Source organism: Halichoerus grypus, chromosome 6, assembly GCF_964656455.1.
Source record: "Halichoerus grypus chromosome 6, mHalGry1.hap1.1, whole genome shotgun sequence".
Lineage (NCBI taxonomy): Eukaryota > Metazoa > Chordata > Mammalia > Carnivora > Phocidae > Halichoerus > Halichoerus grypus.
This window is the reverse complement of record NC_135717.1, coordinates 122,940,211-122,960,103: the sequence shown is the minus strand read 5'-3', so window position 1 is coordinate 122,960,103 and position 19,893 is coordinate 122,940,211. Positions and strand designations below refer to the sequence as shown.

General features: G+C 51.4%; 1 protein-coding gene and 1 long non-coding RNA gene across 3 annotated transcripts; one reads left to right on the top strand and one right to left on the bottom strand.

The window, feature by feature from the left end:
* Window positions 1–800: 800 nt before the first annotated feature.
* On the top strand, window positions 801–19,425 carry AVIL (advillin). Of its 2 annotated transcripts, none has more exons than XM_078076190.1 (19): window positions 801–817; window positions 3,017–3,101; window positions 4,377–4,451; window positions 5,128–5,324; window positions 6,731–6,839; window positions 6,932–7,042; window positions 7,353–7,555; window positions 8,291–8,369; window positions 8,476–8,574; window positions 9,226–9,379; window positions 9,483–9,583; window positions 10,070–10,471; window positions 11,710–11,889; window positions 13,285–13,430; window positions 13,658–13,802; window positions 15,325–15,513; window positions 16,159–16,227; window positions 17,479–17,595; window positions 18,823–19,425. In XM_078076190.1, exons 2-19 carry the CDS (start codon window positions 3,036–3,038, stop codon window positions 18,934–18,936), a joined length of 2,556 nt encoding a protein of 851 aa, XP_077932316.1. In that variant the 5' UTR covers window positions 801–817; window positions 3,017–3,035; the 3' UTR covers window positions 18,937–19,425. The 2 variants fall into 2 exon arrangements, with proteins under 2 accessions (XP_077932316.1, XP_035933885.1); XM_036077992.2 differs by lacking the exon at window positions 801–817 and having other exon boundaries at window positions 2,232–3,101; window positions 10,070–10,207; window positions 10,313–10,471.
* LOC144382389 (uncharacterized) lies at window positions 7,612–11,511 on the bottom strand. The gene is made up of 2 exons (XR_013449241.1): window positions 11,220–11,511; window positions 7,612–10,570 (listed from the first exon to the last, which is right to left on the bottom strand). It is a non-coding gene; the product is annotated as an uncharacterized LOC144382389 (long non-coding RNA).
* Window positions 19,426–19,893: the final 468 nt, after the last annotated feature.

Genomic DNA, 19,893 nt, shown 5'->3' with positions numbered 1-19,893 from the left:
TTTTCTGGCCCCCGTTTGGAACCAACTCCATTGCCATCCAGGTGCTTAATAAGCATACACTTGTGTCCTATTGACTTCTGGGGGACGAACCAGAAACCCCGAGGGACTGGGAGTCCTCGTTCTTCTGTGTCCCTTACCGATTCTCCCAAACCAGGATCCCCGGGACTTAGAGCCCAGCAGGGTCCTTGGCACATAGTAGGCACTCAGATTTTGATTGGACTGCTGTAGGGACCCCGAGGGAAACCCTAAGGAGCAAAACAGAATGACCGAATATAACACACTCCTGGCCCCTCGCCTGGACTTCCCTCCCTCTGAAAAATGCCCAGAAGCTTCTCAGGGAGGCACTTGCCAGCTTAGACTTCCCAGGCACTCTGGGGCAGCTCCGGCCCCTGCCTCTTGTCATCAGCATAATGCATCCATATCTACAATATGGCAAATTTCATATCCTCCCACCCTCTTTCCTGCATTATTGATGGGCTGTGCACTTTTAAAAAAATCAATTAGATCAGGGTGTGGAGCTGGAGTCAAAAGAGAAAAGCCTTTAAAAGTCCGTTCTTCTTGTTTCTGCTGTTTTGAATAGGAGCAGATAAAGCTTCCCCTCTGGTTTGAATAAGTCAAGCCCAGGGCTAGGTTGGCTGTGATTGGCCGGGACTGGGAAAATGAGGTTAAGATGCAAACACAAGCAAATATAACGCAGTGTCTGCGGCCATTACTAAGCTAAGGCAGCAGGACCTGGCGCCTCCCGCCTTGGGGTGGTTTTCTGACACGGCTGCTCCTTGCCCCGGGACTCGGAAGACGCGGCGGGAGAGAAGGCACGGTAAGGTCTGCTCGGTGGATGGGTGCACGCCAGTAGAGCAATCCTGCTGAACGAGGAGGAAGTGAGGGGAAGAGGACACTGAAATTTCTGTGCCTTTGTTTTCTTGGATGAGGCTTTTAAAGGATTAAACCAGGAGTTTGTACCAGTTTTGCAAACTTCTTGCTGAGCAGTTAAGGCCCTTTTTAGAAAGCACTGAACAGAAAGCAAAGGTCTCAAGCGCTGGGAAATAAGGAGACTGCCCCATTCACCTAGCTCAGAAAGGTGGTGTGGGGCAAGGCAGAAGTTAGAACCGGCTTCCTCTGCTTGGGGTCCATTCACAGAGCTCTGTAAGAATTGAGGGCCGCTGGCTTTTAGCCTGGGATTTCAAAACCCCGCCCCACCCCAAGGGTTTCTGCAACGCCGAATTAATAAATAAGGACTTGGGGAAGAGGGAGGAAGAAACTCAGCTTCGGGGGACTTCGATGTCACGAATGCAATCACGTTTTCCGGGTGTTCCAGTGTGGCAGGAAGTGCCTTCTTTGAGCATGTCCTCTCCTTGGTTGGGGGGCCTTGGCCCAGTGAGCTCCTTCCCTTTTGATCCCTAAGTCCCTGCTGGGAAATGGGACTGCTTTTGGCCTCTGAGAGTCACAGCCCTCATTAATGCCAGCCGGTTTGGTTTTTCCCAGGTTGAAACTTCTCGGTTTTCAAGAAATGAATTCGTTGGCCCTTGTCCCCTTCCCCTAGTTGGGTCACGGCAGTTGCCTTTAATGAATGAAATCGAGGGTCTGAGAAAAACCTGAACGAATATTTCCTGGCAGTTCTGAGCAGCACCGGGGAGGGTGGGGCAGCACGAGTTAGCAAATTAAATCCTCAAACATTGGCTGCTCCGCCTTAGTCTTGCTGTAGCAGAACACAAAGGGAGTCTGGTATTCTGTGTTTTGCCAAAGCCCATGCTAGATAATGGCACAAACTCTCCAAACCTGGCTTCATCCACCGAGGCTCAAGGATGGAATGGCCAAACACGCGCAATACGCCTCCGGATAGCACAGCTCCACGCGGCCCTTTCTGGGTGGGTCGTGTTTTTGTTTTTTGTTTTGGTTTTTTACTTTATGTAAATCCATCAAGCACGTCTTTTTTCCTTCGCCTCTTGAGAGCATTCATCAGGGAACGCAAGCTCCTTGAGAGCAAGAGCCAGGCAGGCACTTTGATGCTACAAAGCCGCTAGGGGAGCATGGATGTGTGGAAGCGCTTGATGCTCCTGGACACGCCTTGAGCGCAGATGGTGTCCGATCCACCCGCACTTGTCTTCCCCGCTTCCTCCTCCTCCCCACCCTGCCTCGTGGGCGGCCACCACCGACTCCTGCGGGTCTGGGTGGGAGGGGACACGGGGGGGGGCCTCTGCCCCCAGGCGGGCCCGGCCACCCAGCCTGTCGCTGCCAGCACCCCAACTCGGTCCCACACCCTGCTCGGCCATGTTGCTTTCCCTCTTCCGCGAGGCACAGGGAATATTATTAGTCAGAGGACAAAAACAAGATGGGGTGTTGGAGTTTTAGGACAGTTTACTTAAAAGGGAAAAGTCTGGAAAGTAAAGCCCAAAGAGGAAGCCAAAGAGTTGACCGCACAGCAGACCTGGCAAGCGAGGACCCTGGGAGGAGCTGGACGGGATGAATGAGAGAAGGCAGCCCAACTTGGAAATACTGATACAAGCCTTTCTTCCCGTGTGCCACTGAAGGCAGATAAGTTGAGGAAGGGTTACACGACATCAGAGTGACTAAAAGCACAGGTTTTAGGGCCAGATACGGATTTCACTCTAGCGTGTGACATCAGGCAAATTACTTAACCTCTCCAAACCTCAACTCACCTACGATGTAAGATGAAAAGAGACTCAGTTTATGAGAATTAAATGACAACATAAAGTGAACCCGCACAGGGCTTACCATATTTATCAGCCCTTCAGTAGATAACCGTGGCTATTACCAGGGGAGTGGCAAGGGGGAAGGTGACCTTCTTTCTGGGTGAGCCCCCCTCCCCCAGGCCAGCCAGGCTTACAGTGGGAACTTGGACAAGTCATTTCCCGCATCGCCGTGAAACAGTGCAGGGTGCCCCACAGACACATGGCAGGATGGCTGACAAGATGCTAGGAAATGACTTAGGGGAAAAGCTGGAGGGCTGCCTGCCGCGAGAGGCATCATCCGCCCCGCTCACTCTGTGATGTTGCAGTCCTGGGAAGACAAGCGCCATGTCTCTGAGCAGCGCCTTCAGGGCTGTGGGCAACGACCCTGGGATCATCACCTGGAGAATAGAGGTGAGCTGGGCTGGAGGCGCACCTTCCTCTTCACACGGCATCTGGGGGCGGTCTCTGGTCACCCCGGGCACTCCTGCAGTCTCCTGCCTTGGGAAATAGCGAGAGACAGCATCGGAGTCACCTTTTCCTATCCTTGACCCCTCCTGGGTGCTCGCGGGTGGAGGAAATGCTTTTAGCTCTGGAGAGCCGGGCTCCAAGCAAAACTAAGCTTGCCCTTTATCCTGCCATCTGCTCAGTGAGTTTGCACTTGCAGTAAATGCCCTAGAGAAAGACCGAAGACTCCTGTCAGAAAAACTGGAACCTGTCTTTCACAGGGCACGCTGGTTCCTGCCAAGTGGTAGGGGAGGTGGGGTTACTGCATAGATCAGGGGGCCGCTCATCCCTTCTCCCACCTGGGCTTGAGCCCCTCCAGCTGACCTCGAGCTCCAGCAGTCTAGCTGGGAACAGCCCTGGCCTGGGCAGCTCCACCTGCCAGATGTAAGAACCCCCCTCCCCGCACCTCTCCTCCCTGCTCTGAGCCCAGGGAGGGGCGGCTGCCTAAAACCCAGAGCCCTTAAAGCTTCCTGATTATTTCAAAGTAGGTACTAAAAGTTACCAAAAGTATGGTATATTTAACATCTTTACATTTAACACGCACATCTTACATAGAATATACACAAGTATGACTGCAGGTGCCTGTCACTTAGAGAGAGTGAGGAAAATCCCTATCTGAGGCCATGTGAATGGCTCTCCTGGGACAAGCCATATGCGCAGGGGACACGTCAAGCCCCCACCCCAGAATCCAATACGGAGCGCTGGCCGTGGAGCCCCGCCCACACACCGCCGGCGCTCGCCTCATAGCCCCACGGCACCCCCACGCTCTGTTTGCAGCCCTTGCCCAGCACTGGGCGGTCAGGGTTGGAGGATGGTGTCAGAGGCTCAGGTGCAGCTGCTCAGAGGTAAGATTTGACCCGACCGCTTATATCCAGCTCTTTTCCCTGCAAAGGGCTAGAGGAGCTCACAAGGCTCCTCAAGTATAGTGAGACCAAGCAGGGGTAGGGAGGGGGGTGGGGTAAAGACAGGGACCCCAGATTCAGCCCTGGGGCCATGCAGGCAGAGCTCGGCAGAAGCCAGAGGGGTGGGCCCACTAATCCTGTGGCTAGCCACCATGCCCTATAGAATCAGCAGGGACATCTTCCCTACTTCTCCCCGGCCACCTTTGCCACATGATGGAGGACAGGGAGGCTGGGGAGTGGGGGGTGGGAGGCAGACTATACACAGCCCTTGTCCTTCCAGAAACTGGAGCTGGCGCTGGTTCCCCTGAGTGCCCACGGCAACTTCTATGAGGGGGACTGCTACGTCATCCTCTCGGTGAGCACCACCACCCCCAAGCCCCCCCACCCCTGCCGGTTCCCGTGAGCTTCTCCCTTGAGAGCCGTTCTTGGGTTCCACCGAGATCTGCTGCTGATGCTAATCAGGTTCCTGGTATCCGTCTTGATTCTTCCTCAGTGTTGTACAGAACGGGCCTCCAGTTTGACTAGAAAGGCCATTCTTAGGGGATGGGGCCCTCAGTCTGAACCTCAGCGAGGACCCCGCAAGCAGCACCGCCCCCACATTAGAGTGGTATGGAGGCAGGCCAGGTAAATACAAGGCCATGCTTCAAAGTGCCCATTCTGGTTGAGGGAACAATATCGCACATGAACGATGCCGACCGAGCCAGGCAGATGGACAGATTGGCACCGTGTCAGCCACGGGAGAGCAGGGAGTGAGGGGGCACAAGGCCAGTCTGTATCTCAACTTGGAAAAGATCCTCACGGGTCTCCATGTAGTTGGAGAACAGTAAGCTGTCAACTCTCCCCAAATGCGGGAGGATTCTGGGCTGCCAGAGCTTGAGCCACATAGCAGGTGTGCACAGGGGCCCCGGAGGGAGGGAGAGAGGCCCGGAGCCTGCCTAGGGCGGCCACGAGCCACCATACGCCTGGGGAGCCAGCAGCAGAGCGGGATGGAGGTGAGCTGGCCCCTGACCTGATCTCTCTGGACATCCCAGACACGGAGAGTGGGCAGCCTCCTCTCCCAGGACATCCACTTCTGGATCGGGAAGGACTCCTCCCAGGATGAGCAGACCTGCGCGGCCATCTACACCACACAGCTGGATGACTACCTGGGGGGCAGCCCCGTGCAGCACCGAGAGGTCCAGTACCACGAGTCTGACACCTTCCACGGCTACTTCAAGCAGGGCATCATGTGAGTAGTTCACCAGCGCGAGGACAGAAATGGCAGTTTACCACAGAGGAAACCAAAAGGGCCAATCGGTGTATGAAGAATCAGAGCAATACAGATCAAATCAAAGCTATGGCTCCACCTACCAGACCAGGGCAGACCAGAGGGCCGGGCGGAGGCAAGCGGTGGCAAGACTGGGGGGGAAAGGGGAGGCCGCGTGGCCCGTCGGGGGCGGGGGGCGGTGAGGACCAGTCTGGTGGTCAGTGGCGGCTGGAGGACAGTGTGCTGTCACTGAGGCCAATCCCACTCCCGGGTGTATACATCAGGGGACCTCTCCCGCACCCAGCTCCGCAAGGGCTCACGAGCCAGAAGGTTCACAGCAGTGTCAGGAGTGACGGTGTGAAGCCGTGGCCCCCCCGTAAGTGCCCGTCACAGGGAGACGGGACAGGAAGGAGTACACAGCGGGAGGCCGTGGAGCAGATACCGGCTGAGCTGTGGACAGCCCTGAAATTAAAACATGGTCCTAGTGACCAGAGTAAGAGACGGACCTGAAATATATAACAGTGCCAATTTCTGTTTTAAAAAAAATACATGCCCACCAAACAACAGGACACATTTACCCGAATGAAAATAAAAAGGCAGTCGTTCAACGGTCGGAAGGGATACCTGTCGTGGGGAGAGGAGTGGGGGGACATATGCAGAGAAAAGGGAATGCATAAATACTGAAAATAGGAGAGGGGTCTTGGAAAGGACGGGGATGATAATGTTCCACGAACTGAGGAGTCTAACTCCAAACTTTGCGCTCGAGATTGAAAACAAAAAGAGGGATTCCGAGGAGCTCGAGAGACCTGAGGCTGGTCCAAGGCTAGCTTCTTGCCGGTTGGCAGTCGCACTGACTGAGGACCTGCTGGGCACGGCGCACCCCATGAGTCACCAGGGAGCCCACAGACAAACGTCCTACTCCAGGGTGGCTCTCTGCCCGGCCTGCAGGGGCAGGACGCCTGGGGTGGACGCGGGGTTGGGGGGAACTCCAGGGCCAGGAGAGTGGACTCCCCGAGGCGGTTGGTCTTAAGGCCATAGTGCTATGAATGCTTCGGCTGCGGCCACCCAGCCTGTGCCCCTCTCCTTGTCACATGCTGCGATTCACACAGCGGCTAGAACCAGCCAAGCTCGTGCTACAGGGTCCTCACCCCGGAGCCACCCGCTGGAACACTAGTCCTCTGCTGGTTGGCTCCTAGTCCTCCTCGTATGTCAGCTTGAATGTCACTCCTCCGGAGAAGACTGCCCGGACCACTCTGTCAAAAAGGCCTCACGGAGTCTCGTTCTGTCGCCGCCGCCCCTGAGGGCAGAGGCCGCGTCTGCCCAACTGACACCGGCCTCCCCAGTCCCTAGCACATAAATAACGGGGGGTTATCTGGATATCCCCTCAGCTACAAGAAGGGGGGCGTGGCCTCCGGGATGAAGCATGTGGAGACCAACACCTATGACGTGAAGCGGCTGTTACACGTGAAGGGGAAAAGAAACATCAGGGCCACCGAGGTAAGTCCTGCCCACCCTCTGTCCTGCACCCAGAGCCTCCCCGGCTAATACCTAAGAATTCCTCCTGAACAACGTCTACTTCTCATCTGCAGGTGGAGATGAGCTGGGACAGTTTTAACCAAGGCGATGTCTTCTTGCTGGACCTTGGGAAGGTCATCATCCAATGGAATGGGCCAGAGAGCAACAGCGGAGAGCGCCTGAAGGTGTGGTTCTTCCCAGTCTGAGCCCCTTCTCCTCTCCCTCAGGCCCGGTCATGGGGCTCTCACTCTCTGGGTTGCCTTTTCCATCTTCCTTCCTCACTGGCTCTTCTGTGAGATGCGGAAACAGACAGACCCCCGCGTTGGAGCAGAATCTGTTTCAGAGACAGGCCAAGTGCCTGAGTCTGTGACTCACCCCCGGGGTCTTAAGCCGCAGAATAACTCCTGTGTCTGGGACACAGGTCGCTGCCCCCGAAGCCAGCAAGCGCCAAGGGGGCCCAGCGGGACTGAGTGCTTCTTGGGGCTTCTTTGACAGGCTATGCTTCTGGCAAAGGATATTCGGGACAGGGAACGAGGGGGCCGTGCTGAAATAGGCGTGATCGAGGGAGACAAGGAGGCAGCAAGTCCAGAGCTGATGAAGGTCCTTCAGGACACCCTTGGCCAGCGCTCTATTATCAAGCCTGCCGTGCCCGATGAGATCATGGACCAGCAGCAGAAATCAAACATCATGTTGTATCAGTGAGTAACTAAACCTGGCTGCTGGTTGGAAGCTGGAGTAGGGGGTGCTTGGCTCCTCATTTTGGGTATAGGCATCTCAAACATCATGTTGTATCAGTGAGTAACTAAACCTGGCTGCTGGTTGGAAGCTGGAGTAGGGGGTGCTTGGCTCCTCATTTTGGGTATAGGCATCTGGCTTTTTTTTTTTTTTAAGATTTTATTTATTTATTTGAGAGAGAGAGTGCGCGCATGCACACAGAGAGAGAGGGAGGTGGCTCGATCCCAGGACACCCCCCACACACACCCAGAACCTGACCCAGGGAGCTGAAAGCAGACTGAGCATAACCGACTGAGCATAACCGACTGAGCCACCCAGGTGCCCCCAGGCATCTGGCTTTCTTTTAACCCTTTTCAAATGCAGCTTTCAGAAGGAGCTCAGTGTTCCCCACTCAAGGAGGCAGCTACCATCTGCTCTTGTCAGCAACTCTTCCTGGTCTCTTGAGGAGACTCTTCCTTTACTTGGCTCTATCTATGCCCAGGGATGTGGAGGAGATCATGTTCCGGAGAGAGATGCACCAAAGTCTCCTCTCGAGAACAGAGTCCATCACATTCCTGTCTGCATTCAAGCCACGCCTGTCATAAGAGGTCAAACTTGACCCAGAAACTCTACACTGAAACAAAACCAGCAAAATATCAAACTGACTACAAGATGCTTTGTAGAAGAGAAGGCACAAGCTAACTTCTCCCCTTTTCCAGTGTCTCGGACTCAGCTGGGCAGCTGGTGGTCACAGAGGTAGCGACAAGGCCCCTGGTCCAGGACTTACTGAACCATGACGTGAGTAGAGCTTGGGTAGGCGCGGCTTCCGTGGCCAGACCTGGCTTCAGAGATCTTCCTTATGGTCCCGATTGGCAGTAACCACCTTTATCCCTGCCCGCTTCAGGACTGCTACATCTTAGACCAAAGTGGAACCAAGATCTACGTGTGGAAAGGAAGAAGAGCCACAAAGACTGAGAAACAGACGGCCATGTCTAAAGCCCTGGTAGGAGCTACATGTGTACAGTATTGTCCACAAAATTCTGTCAGGACCACGTCAGATGTGTTCAGAGAACCAGACGAGGCACTGGGGCTTATGACAGCACTGTTACATACACGGACTTCAGTCAGACAGACAACCTGGGGATAAAGCCAGGTTTAAGAGACAACTCCTAACATTTGTAAGACACTTAGGACAGTACCTGGTGCCTACACTTGCTCAGTAAACATGGCTGCTATTATCGAAGGGGACATCACATCACGGTCAACGGCCCTGTCCTCAAGGGGCCTGTGACGTTGTCCGGACCCATGCAGATGAACCCAGCAAGATGCGCTTACGCAGCAGTAAATGAGCAAATGCTTGTGACACAAACTCAGTGGAGTACATGAGTGCGCCAAGAACACAGTATAGAGGATCTTGCAAAAAAAAATTAATGGTCATGACAGGCCAATCCAGAGATACGAAAATGTTCCCACAGTCCTTTCCCTGAGGCAGGTAACTTGGTCCCTGGACATAAGTGAGTTAGCATTTGACTCCGACTCCCACAAGGGAGCAATCCTGCTGACTGGCTTCAAAGGGCAAGTCACCAGACAAGCACAGAACCCAGTGCATTCCCTGACTGACGTGACTTTCGGGGGCGTGGGGGGCTGTCTGCAGAACTTCATCCAGATGCAGGGCTACCGCTGCAGCACCAACGTGGAGACCGTCAACGACGGTGCCGAGTCGGCCATGTTCAAGCAGCTGTTCCAGAAGTGGGCAGTGAAGGACCAGACCGTGGGCCTGGGGAAAACGTCTGGTGTCGGCAAAATTGGTAAGGCTGCTCCCCAGCTCCCCTTCCCACTGCTGGGACTCTCTAGAAAGGCAGGAACAGATGCTCTTCACCCACTTGGCTTCTCCCAACCCCTTCTCTGCAGCTAAAGTTCTCCAGGATAAATTTGATGTGACTTTGCTGCACACCAAGCCGGAGGTCGCTGCCCAGGAAAGAATGGTCGATGATGGCAATGGGGAGGTTGAGGTAAGTCAGTGATTGGCATCTCAGGGTGGGCAGCACCAGCCCTCCTAGCTGTTTTGCTGGAGAGGAGGGAGAGAGTGACTCTGGTCTGCTTTGCTTTCGTTTTCATCTCTGGGACCTCAGGAGTTGGCTCTCAGAGGTGACCGGAGTCTGCAACGCTTTCCCACAACCCCTCAGGGAAGTGAAAGGCCACTACCCCCGTGTGCTATCAATAATTCACCGGGCAGAAATAGTCAAATCATCTCAGAGCCATGATGGGGATGCACTGGAGCAGGAATGATCTGGTTCTTCTCGGGATTCAAATCATGCAAATGTGATAAGCCCTCACAGCTGGGAAAGAAGAACCAGAGAGGGAAGGTGTACTTTGGGTGGATGTTCATGCCTCACCCGCCTGGATTCTCTGTGAAGCATGGCCCAGTTCCCTTCAGGCAGCCATCTTTCCAAATAGGAGCCCCATCTCTGAGAACTTGTGTCTCCTTCTGTGTCCAGATCTGGAGGATTGAAAACCTGGAGCTGGTCCCCGTGGAGCATCAGTGGTATGGCTTCTTCTATGGGGGAGACTGCTATCTGGTTCTCTACACATACGAGGTGAATGGGAAGCCACGCTACATCTTGTATATCTGGCAGGTAGGCCTGACGCAGGCTCCTCCTTGGGATCCTGACGCTACCTCTGGCCCCTGGGCGGGGGCGAGGGGTAGCAAGGACCCAGTGCTCACCCTCTCACCCCTGCAGGGCCGCCACGCCTCCAAGGATGAGCTGGTGGCCTCGGCATACCAGGCCACGGAGGTGGATCAGCAGTTTGACGGGGCGCCTGTGCAGGTCCGAGTTACCATGGGGAAGGAGCCCCGCCACTTCATGGCCATCTTCAAAGGGAAGCTGGTTATCTTTGAGGTGAGACCCCTCAGAAAAAGTGACACCAGGAGCAGGAATACTCAGACAAATAAGTCAGCAGGAGGCTGCAGTATAGGAGAGGAGGGATGGAAACCAGGGCTGGGGGTAGACACAGACAAGAAGAGGGTTAATCTCTCTGAGACACTCAAGGGAATCCCAGCTGCCCAGGGCTTCAAGTCCAAACCACTGCCTCGTTAACGTCCAAGGTGTTTCATGATCTGACCGGTTTTACCCATGCGGGTGTGTTACTCTCAGCGCCCTAACCCACACTCTCCACTCCGGTGAGGTAGGTCTCCCCATTAGACCTCACGTGTGCCACATGATGCCCTGTCCAGTCCCGCCCCTGGGTGTGCCCACTTCTTCCATGAAGCCCTGGCCGAAGCACTACCAGCACTATAATGTCATATGCTTGATATCACCCACGCCTGCGGGCAGGTCCTAGCCTTGTCATTTATTAACCAGGTTGCTAAGCCTCACTTTTCCCATCTGTACTGTAATAAATACCTACTTTGGGGGCACCTGGGTGGCTGTCAGTTAAGTGTCCGACTCTTGATTTCAGCTCAGGTCATGATCTCAGGGCTGTGAGATCGAGCCCCGCATCAGGCTCCACACTCAGCAGGGAGTCTGCTTGGGATTCTCTCTCTCCCTCTCCTGCCGCCCCTCCTTCTGCTCACGAGCATGTGTGCTCTCTCTCTCTTTCTCTCTCTCTCTCTCTCAAATAAATAAATAAATCTTTAAAAATAAATACCTACTGGGGTGCCTGGGTGGCTCAGTTGGTTGGGCGGCTGCCTTCGGCTCAGGTCATGATCCCAGGGTCCTGGGATCAAGCCCCACATCGGGCTCCCTGCTCAGCAGGAAGCCTGCTTCTCCCTCTCCCTCTGCTGCTCCCCCTGCTTGTGCTCTCGCTCTCTCTCTCAAATAAATGAAATCTAAAAAAAAAAGAAAAAAAATTTAAAATTAATAAATAAATACCTACTTCACAGTTATTACGAGGATCCATGAAATGATATAGGTAAAGCACCAGCCATAGAGCTTAGCATATAATAAGAGTCTCTGAATGAGAGCTAATATTATTGGTATCGCAGTTCCAGCTCACCTGACCTCTCCCAGTTGGCATGGAAGCTCCCCGAGGGCAAAAGCAGTGGTAAATTCATCCGTAATCTCCACAATGGCTAGCCTAGTGCTCTGTTCACATGGTGCCTCTTAGAACCAGATTCTGCTTTTCTCCTTCTCTCTAGGGTGGGACTTCCAGAAAGGGAAATGCTGAGCCCAATCCCCCGGTAAGGCTCTTCCAGATTCAAGGAAATGACAAATCTAACACCAAAGCGGTGGAGGTTCCAGCCTTGGCCTCCTCCCTGAACTCCAGTGATGCCTTTCTGCTACGGAGCCAGGCAGAGAACTACCTGTGGTACGGCAAGGTGAGACAGCTGGGCCCAGGGCTCACACCAGCCCCGTGGAGCCCAGCCCTCTGCCCACCTTCCTGTCAGCAAGGACAAAGGAACTAAAAAGTAGGCCGGAGCAGTCCTCAAGAAGATGAGCCTTTTCCTAAAGGATCTTCAAAGGAACTGCCAAAGTTCCCCACAATTAGAAACTCACTGACAGCCTTGCTCACACCCAGGAGATGCTCCATAAACTTCTACACAGAGGGACGCTGGATAAGTCAATCTTTCCACACCAGTTTGGTGGATCGTAGTAGGACAGGCATTAACATTGAACACAAACACTAAAACTGTGATTTTTGTCAATTCGGGGTGCATCTACATTAAAAAGCACTAAAATTGTTTTACAAAAGAGAATTGAACAGGAAAAGATGCTCCACAGCACAGGTATCAGGGCAATGCTAGTGAAAACCACAGAGATACCACTGGATGCCTAGCAGAAGGGCTAAAAAAAAGACAATATCAAGTGCAGATGAGGATGCAGGAACTCGCCTGTATTGCTGGTGGGAATGCACCAGCCTTTGGAAAATGATTTGACAGTTTCTTATAAAACACACACCTATGATCCAGCAATCCCGTGCCTGGGTATTTATTTACCCACGAGAAAGAAAAAACTACCTTCACACAAATATATCTGGCACCTTTATTCATAATCACCCAAAATTGGAAGCAATTCAACTGAAGAATGAAAAGACAGTGGTATATTTATACAGTAGGATACTACTAAGCAGCACAAAGAAAAAAGCTGTTGATCCTCCCAACAAGGGTGAATCTCAAATGTCCTATGCTAAGTGAAGGAAGCCAAACTCAAAGGCTATCTAGTGTATGATTCCATTTATAACATTCTGGAAAAGGCAAACTGTAGTGATGGAGAACAGATTGGCGGTTGCCAGAGGTTAAGGATTTGGGGAGGGTCTGATGACAAAGGGGGAGTAGCCTGAGGGAATTTTTTGCAGGGCTGAGGCAATGTTCTGTATCTTCATTTTGATGGCAGTAACATGATTCTCTGTTGGTCAAGACTCATAGAACTGTACACCAAAAAGTGAATTTTCTTGAATGTAATTTAAAGAATAAATGTTTTCTCTTAAAAAAAAAAAAATCGAGAGGAGGTGCTAACATTCCAACCGAAGCTGAAACAAAGGTGCCTCTGACCAACATCCACGGTGGGCTCAGAGTCCAGTCCTGCTCTTTGCCACCACGCTGTTTTCCTCTCCCACCCCTCCTTTCCCAGGACTAGAACAAACCTAGCTCCCCATCCTGGGGCACTGTTGCCTGGTAGCTGATCCAAGTACACTCTTAGTGTGACTCCCTCCCCCTGCCCATCGACGTGTCTATGTGCGACTAACACTTGTGTTCTCCTCACCCCACTCTCAGGGGTCTAGTGGGGATGAGCGGGCGATGGCTAAGGAGCTGGCCAGCCTTCTCTGCGAGGGCACCGAGGACACTGTGGCCGAGGGCCAGGAGCCAGCTGAGTTCTGGGACCTGCTGGGAGGAAAAACGGCCTATGCCAACGACAAAAGGTATGGGAATGCGCTGTCCCCTCCTCGGGGCTCCCCCTGCCGCCCAGGCTTGTGAACTGCACCAACTCTAGGATGCCTTTCAGTTCTAAACACCCACTTCTTGATGAACCACTGAACGCTACCCCTGAACCCAATACTGAACTGTATGTCAACTAACTAGAATTTAAATTTAAAAAAAAAACATGATTTCTTAGTAGCTCAGTTCCTCTAAATGGACTGCATTGCAGACTACAGCAGGAAATCCTAGATGTGCAGCCTCGTCTCTTTGAATGTTCCAATAAGACTGGGCGGTTCGTTGTCACGGAGATCACAGACTTCACCCAGGATGACCTGAACCCAGGTGATGTGATGCTCCTAGATACCTGGGACCAGGTAAGACACAGCCAGAGAACTTGGAACAAGTGACAAAGACACCCCCCCCCGACTTTAGGCTACTTTTCATGTCGCACCTCCCCTGCCAGGATAAACCCGGGGTAGCCCTGGCCCTTCCCCGAGTCTACCAAACATCTGTCAGTGGTAGCCAAAGGAAGAGCCCACTTTTTGCCAGGGATGGAGAGAACAGAGTGTTGTTTAAAACTGACCACCTTGGGAAGTTTCCCACCTTGCCTTGGGAAAATCAGTCCATCTTATCATCATGCACTTCTTTTCTTAGGAGAGGCAGCAACAGGCTCCACACTCAGAACGATGGGCCTCTTAGGGAATATTGGGCCGTAAAGGGGAGCTCTCCAAGGCAAACCCTCCCTGACATCCTATTTTCCTCAGCTCAGCTCAGCAGACGTACTCAGCACTTCCTTCATGCCCCAGTCACTGTGATAGGGGTAGGGTCACCAAGGTGAAGGGCCTCTGCTTTCAGAGTTTACAGGCTGATGGAGGGGCTGGACAGAGAAACATCATTTTGCTGTAATGGAGGTATGGTGCCACGGGAGCACAAATTAGGGGCACTCAACATAGTTTAGGGGTTCAGAGAAGACTTCCTAGAGGAGACGGCTCCCAGGCTGAATCGCAAAGGATGAGTGGGCATTAATCAGGTAGAGAGAGCATCCTGGGCAAAGGAAATAGCACAAGTTAAAAAGCAAGGCATGTAATTGTCTAGTATACAAGGAACTCCCGACAATATCATCAGACCTTAAGATAGGGTAGAGGAGTTCGAGATGAAGCTAAGAAGTAGGTATGGGCCTTACCTACCATGTCAAGTTTTAATTTTATCCTGGAAAGCTACGGAAATTTAAGCAGGTGAATGACACGGTCGCTGTGCTTTCGACTGATCACCCTGCAAAGTGTGGGAGAGGAGGGATGGGGGAAACGACAGAAGGTGTGCTGGGAGGCCAGTCAGGAGAGCACTGTAACAGTTGAGTAAGAGGACTAAGGGCCACCTCGGGCTGCACAGGGGCAATGGGGTCAGATAGAGGGATGGTGACACCTATGACAAATGCATAGGAGGGAAACAGGCTGGCCTTGGTGACTCGCTGGGTACAGGGGCATCGAGGATGGCTCCCAGGTTACTGCCCTAGGTGACTGGATGGATGCCATTGACCAAGAATGGAGACACGGATGCAAGTCTAGAAAAGAAGAGCTACATTTGGGGGGGTTCTGTTTGAGGTTCCTAGAGACAGCCACGGTCAGGGGGAGGGGGAGTGTCCTGCAAAAAGTTGAGTTCAGGAAGCCGAAGTTCACCGAGAGCTTGGGACTGGACATGTAGATTTAGGAGATACATGTGTAATTAAAATCAAAACACCAAGCTGATTCTGGGAAAGCCTTTCTCTCTGCTGAGCAAATGAGGCCGGGAAAGTTCTCTGAGGCTGTGGTTCGCTGAGGGGGAAAGGAAAGGCAGTGGGTCTGGTCTAGTCCTTAGTCCTTGATAGACGCGCATTAAGATGCCACCTCTACCACACAGGTGTTCTTGTGGATTGGGGCTGAGGCCAATGCCACAGAGAAGGAGAGCGCCCTTGCGACGGCCCAGGAGTACCTGCACACTCACCCCAGCGGCCGGGATGCAGACACACCGATCCTGATCATCAAACAGGGCTTTGAGCCTCCCATCTTCACGGGCTGGTTCTTGGCGTGGGACCCTCATGTTTGGAGCGTAAGAACAGAGAGAATGGGGGAGACCTCCCTACTGCCCAGGAGCTCAGAGCGAATAGCTTAGTGGGAAGGCAGGGTACTAACTTAAGGGCTGAGTAAATCCAGGACCACATTTCCCCCACCCCCTCTCCACTCCCCTGCTTTTTCCTTTCCTTCTCTTTTCTGCCCACCACGGCACTCAGTCTGATTAGAGAATTCACAGCTTGTCTCAGGAAGAAGCCCTGTGTGGAAGTAAGTGATGGTTGATAAAGTTTATCCACACACATCTCCTTTTTTGAGCTTTACAACCACCCTGACAGCTGGGGCAAAAGTTTCCATGTTAAAGAGGAGGAAGCTTAGAGGAGGGGATTTGTCGAAAGTCACAGTTAACCACTAGGAAGAAGCCAGGTTTTCTGACTCCTAGTCAATGGCTCTGTCTTCTTCGGTCTTGTGTGGAGGGTTAAGGAACACCAGCAAAGAATGCAGATCATGTTGAAGGACCTTCCAACCTGGCATGGACCCAGAAGGGGGGATTTTCATTCCTGCTTAGCCCTGCAATGTCTTCTGATTCCCCGGCTTTGTTGCTTTCCTCGAGGGTAGATGAGGCCTAAGATGTCCCTCCCCCTGTAAGCAGCACCTCATCCTGTCTTCCGTCTCTTTGTTCCAGGCAGGGAAATCCTATGAGCAGTTAAAAGAAGAGCTGGGAGATGCCACTGCTATCACGAGAATCACTGCTGTGAGTTGGGTTTGCTCCTGCAGAAGCAAGTCACACGGGCATTCGGAGCCAGAGAGAAACCGTAAACACTACAGACACCGCATGGGCGAAACCCTATCGTGTCCTTCTTAGTATCACTCTAGTGGGCTCTTTTAAGATTGTTCTAATCAATAGCAAAGCAGGTCTCAAAGCCAAGTTCCTCGTTTCACTGTCTTCCTGGATTTAGAATAGACTTGCTGCTTAAAAAAAAAATATTTTTAAATATAAGGAATTATGACCTAGGAATCACCTAGAATTATGGACTGAATGTGTTTGTCTTCCAAAATTCGTATGTTGAACCCCTAGCCCCTAATGTGGTGGTATGAGGAGGTGGGGTCTTTAGGGGGTAATTAGTGCCCTTGAAGGAAGAGCTAGGAGGGCTGGCTCTCTACCGGATGAGGATACACTGGGAAAATGCCATCCACAAGCTGGGAAGCGAGCTCTCCCCAGACCCAGGATTTCCAGACACCTTGATCTTGGACTAGGTTCCTAGCCTCCAGAACTCTTGAGAAATGAATGTTTGTTGTTTAAGCTAAAAAAACAAACAAAAACTACAAAAACTAGGTTTATTATTCAATTCTATCATTCAGGACAGACTAAATTGACTGGCAGTATTTTTCATAATAAGCTTCTAACCGAAATGAGATGCTTACCAGTTTCTGACCATGCAGACCACAAAAAACTCATTACCCCGACTCTAATGGCGAAAAGAAGTGGAGCCTCTGGCCAGGAATCCAACAGCTCTTTAGCATCAGGATGAGCCCATGGTAGCAGGTGTCCATGCCATCTGCAGCTCCATCCTTTGTGCTCTACAAACTCAAGATTCCAAAGCTAATGGCTACATAGTATCTTTAAAATGTATTTAACAACAGTATGACTTCAATTTGAAGTCATTTAAAGGCTGGAAATGTAGAGCCTAAATACAAGCGCCACAAGAAGGTCTGTGATCACAGTATTGAAATGAGATTTAAGCACCGCGTTAAGCCAACCTGCCTATACAGGATTTACCCGAGACTCACTGAAGCAGCTTTCCCAAGAAGCACCCCAAAATCTGAATATTTTAGATTCCCAGTTGATTCTGACAGGCAGCCAGCTTTAGGGATCATGGTTCAAAAAGATGATCACAAAGGGTGCAGTAGTATCAGCCAAAATATTAAATACTATACACACAGAGCTTCAACTGCACAGACCCTGAACAGTCTTTTATCCTGTCCACATTCTTATCTTACCTAGGACATGAGGAATGCAACCCTCTCCCTGAATTCTGAGCCAAAATATTACCCTATAGAAGTCCTGTTGAAACATCAAAATCAGGAGCTGCCTGAGGATGTGAACCCTGCCAAAAAGGAGGTGAGTGGCTAAAGGAACTATGTCTACTGTGAGTGGAGCTCTCCATGAGGGAAGCACCTGTCTCAGTACATGGCCTAGGACAGCTCTGGCACATTGTAGGCCCCTCAACAGACATCTGAGCTACCCGGTAGCTCAAGACAAAAACCCAGGGCTCCTTTTTTCCCACCCCCCACATCAGTCCATCAGCTGGCCTCTGTCCACTCCTCCCCGTCTCTCTGCTGTCCAGCCATCACGGACTACTGCCAAGAGTCCCCCAACTGGCTTCCCGCTGCAAATGAAAAAGAATCCAGAATCCTTTCTGTGGCCTCCGCAGCTCTACACAACCTGGCCTGCACCTGCCTCTCTGATGTCTGATCTCATATACTACCGCCCTCTTCACTTACCACCCTCTAGCCAGGGGCTCCCTTTCTGTCTCAAACGCGCTCGTCCCGGCCTTTGAGCCTTTATGCCGCCTGAGAAACCTTTCTTCTCTCAGACCATCACAGAGCTAGCTCCTCCTCATGGTTCAGGTGCTGGCTGGCCCTCCCTGACTGCCCTAACACTGCTTAAGAGCAAGGACCTTCTCTGTCTTGTTCACCACCACGTTCTCCGCTTTTCGGCACCTACAACAGGGCCTGGCAGATGGTATGCCCTCTTGAAGTTTTGGTTGAATTCACTTATTTTCCCCTTGAAGGAGTTGATTTGGGATGGGTCTCTGGGTTTTCCACAATGTCTTAGCTAACCAACTCTTAAGGATCTGGACTACAACTTGCTTGAAAACAGAAGCCGTATCTTAATAATTTTACTCAGAGAGCAAATATTCAGTAAGCATCAATTTATGCTCTGAACAAGATCCACGCGATCTTGCATTCGAAAATGTCTGGATAAAAAAATGGCAGATAAGGGCCTGAAGTGAGGAAAACCAGCACTCGATTTAGTTCTCCATTCAGCCAAAACTCATGTCTAGAATTCATCATGTATAACCCAATTCTTGTTCTTCCGGCCAAAAACTGGTGCCAGGTGGGACCACGAGAGCAGCAAATCCGGTCAGCTTCTGCTCAGGCCAAAATGGGATTCTACAACCCAAGAACCCTCCAGTGAATAATTTAAGTCCATTACAGACTTTCTGAAAAATTCCTTCTCCTTCCCCCTTCAAAGACACTCTCTTGGCTTTACCCTCCCCTCCTCTGTTGGCATTGATGGGCGTCATGTCCTCCTCCTAACTACAGACTTTGTTTTCTCTCTTAGAATTACCTCTCTGAACAGGATTTTATTTCTGTGTTTGGCATCACAAGAGGGCAATTTGCTGCTCTGCCTGGCTGGAAGCAGCTCCAAATGAAGAAAGAAAAGGGGCTTTTCTAAGGCAAGAAGCTATATGCCTATTGCAAGACCACAGAAGTGAGCAGATAGTGCCAAGAACAGGAAAGAATTTATCTACCAATTTTTGCCCAATAGCTAGCTACTTAATTTAGATACAGTGTGGTCTGCAAATCACAGCATGTTCTCCATCTTTCTCACCCCTGCATTCCATAGTTGTTATATACCTAAAATGTTAACTACGTACTTTTCGATTTGTGTGGCCTTCCGGCTAAAGTCTCAGCAGAAAGCACCACAACTGCATGAATCCAGAGAAGTGAGAGGAAAAAAAACCAACTAAGTTTAAAGTGTTTAATAATGGGGCAAGGATGTAAGGTTGTTTTAAACTGTAAGCTCGGTATTTGCAAAATCTACTTAACCCACGAAATCACTGAAGTTATTTCCATATATACCCCAAGGGCAACATCCAAATGCCCAGATCTGTATGTGCCAGAGATTTTTAACTTTTCAAATAAAGATATCTGTATGAGCAAATGAGAGTTCTTTTCACTATTTGGGGCTTGCCTGTTACGGTAATTATTTTGTGATGCTGGGAGAAAAGTCTCCATACTGGGGTAGTAAAGTCTAGGACAGACACCCCTTGAGGCTGCACATACTGTCCCAACATGATGGAAGGATCCAGCAAGTATGGGTGAGTGATTTCTCTGGATAACTGGACCACTCTAAGTCCTGTTGCTGGCACAAGAATGCCAAAATCTGCCGTACAGCTGTCCAAGAAACCTCAGTCTCCACCCATCTCTACCCCATTATCCAAAAGAGAAACAGGGCCATGTGTTATTAATTTCAGCAACGAGGCCAGAACCAGTGTGCAGGCCACAGACAGCAACAAATGAACCACATTTTCCAGACAGCTCGAAGTTGGAGTCAACAACTCCCAAGGAATCCATGTGGCAGAAGTAATGTAAGGGGGGACAGTCCAGGATAGGAGCACCATCCAAGGCA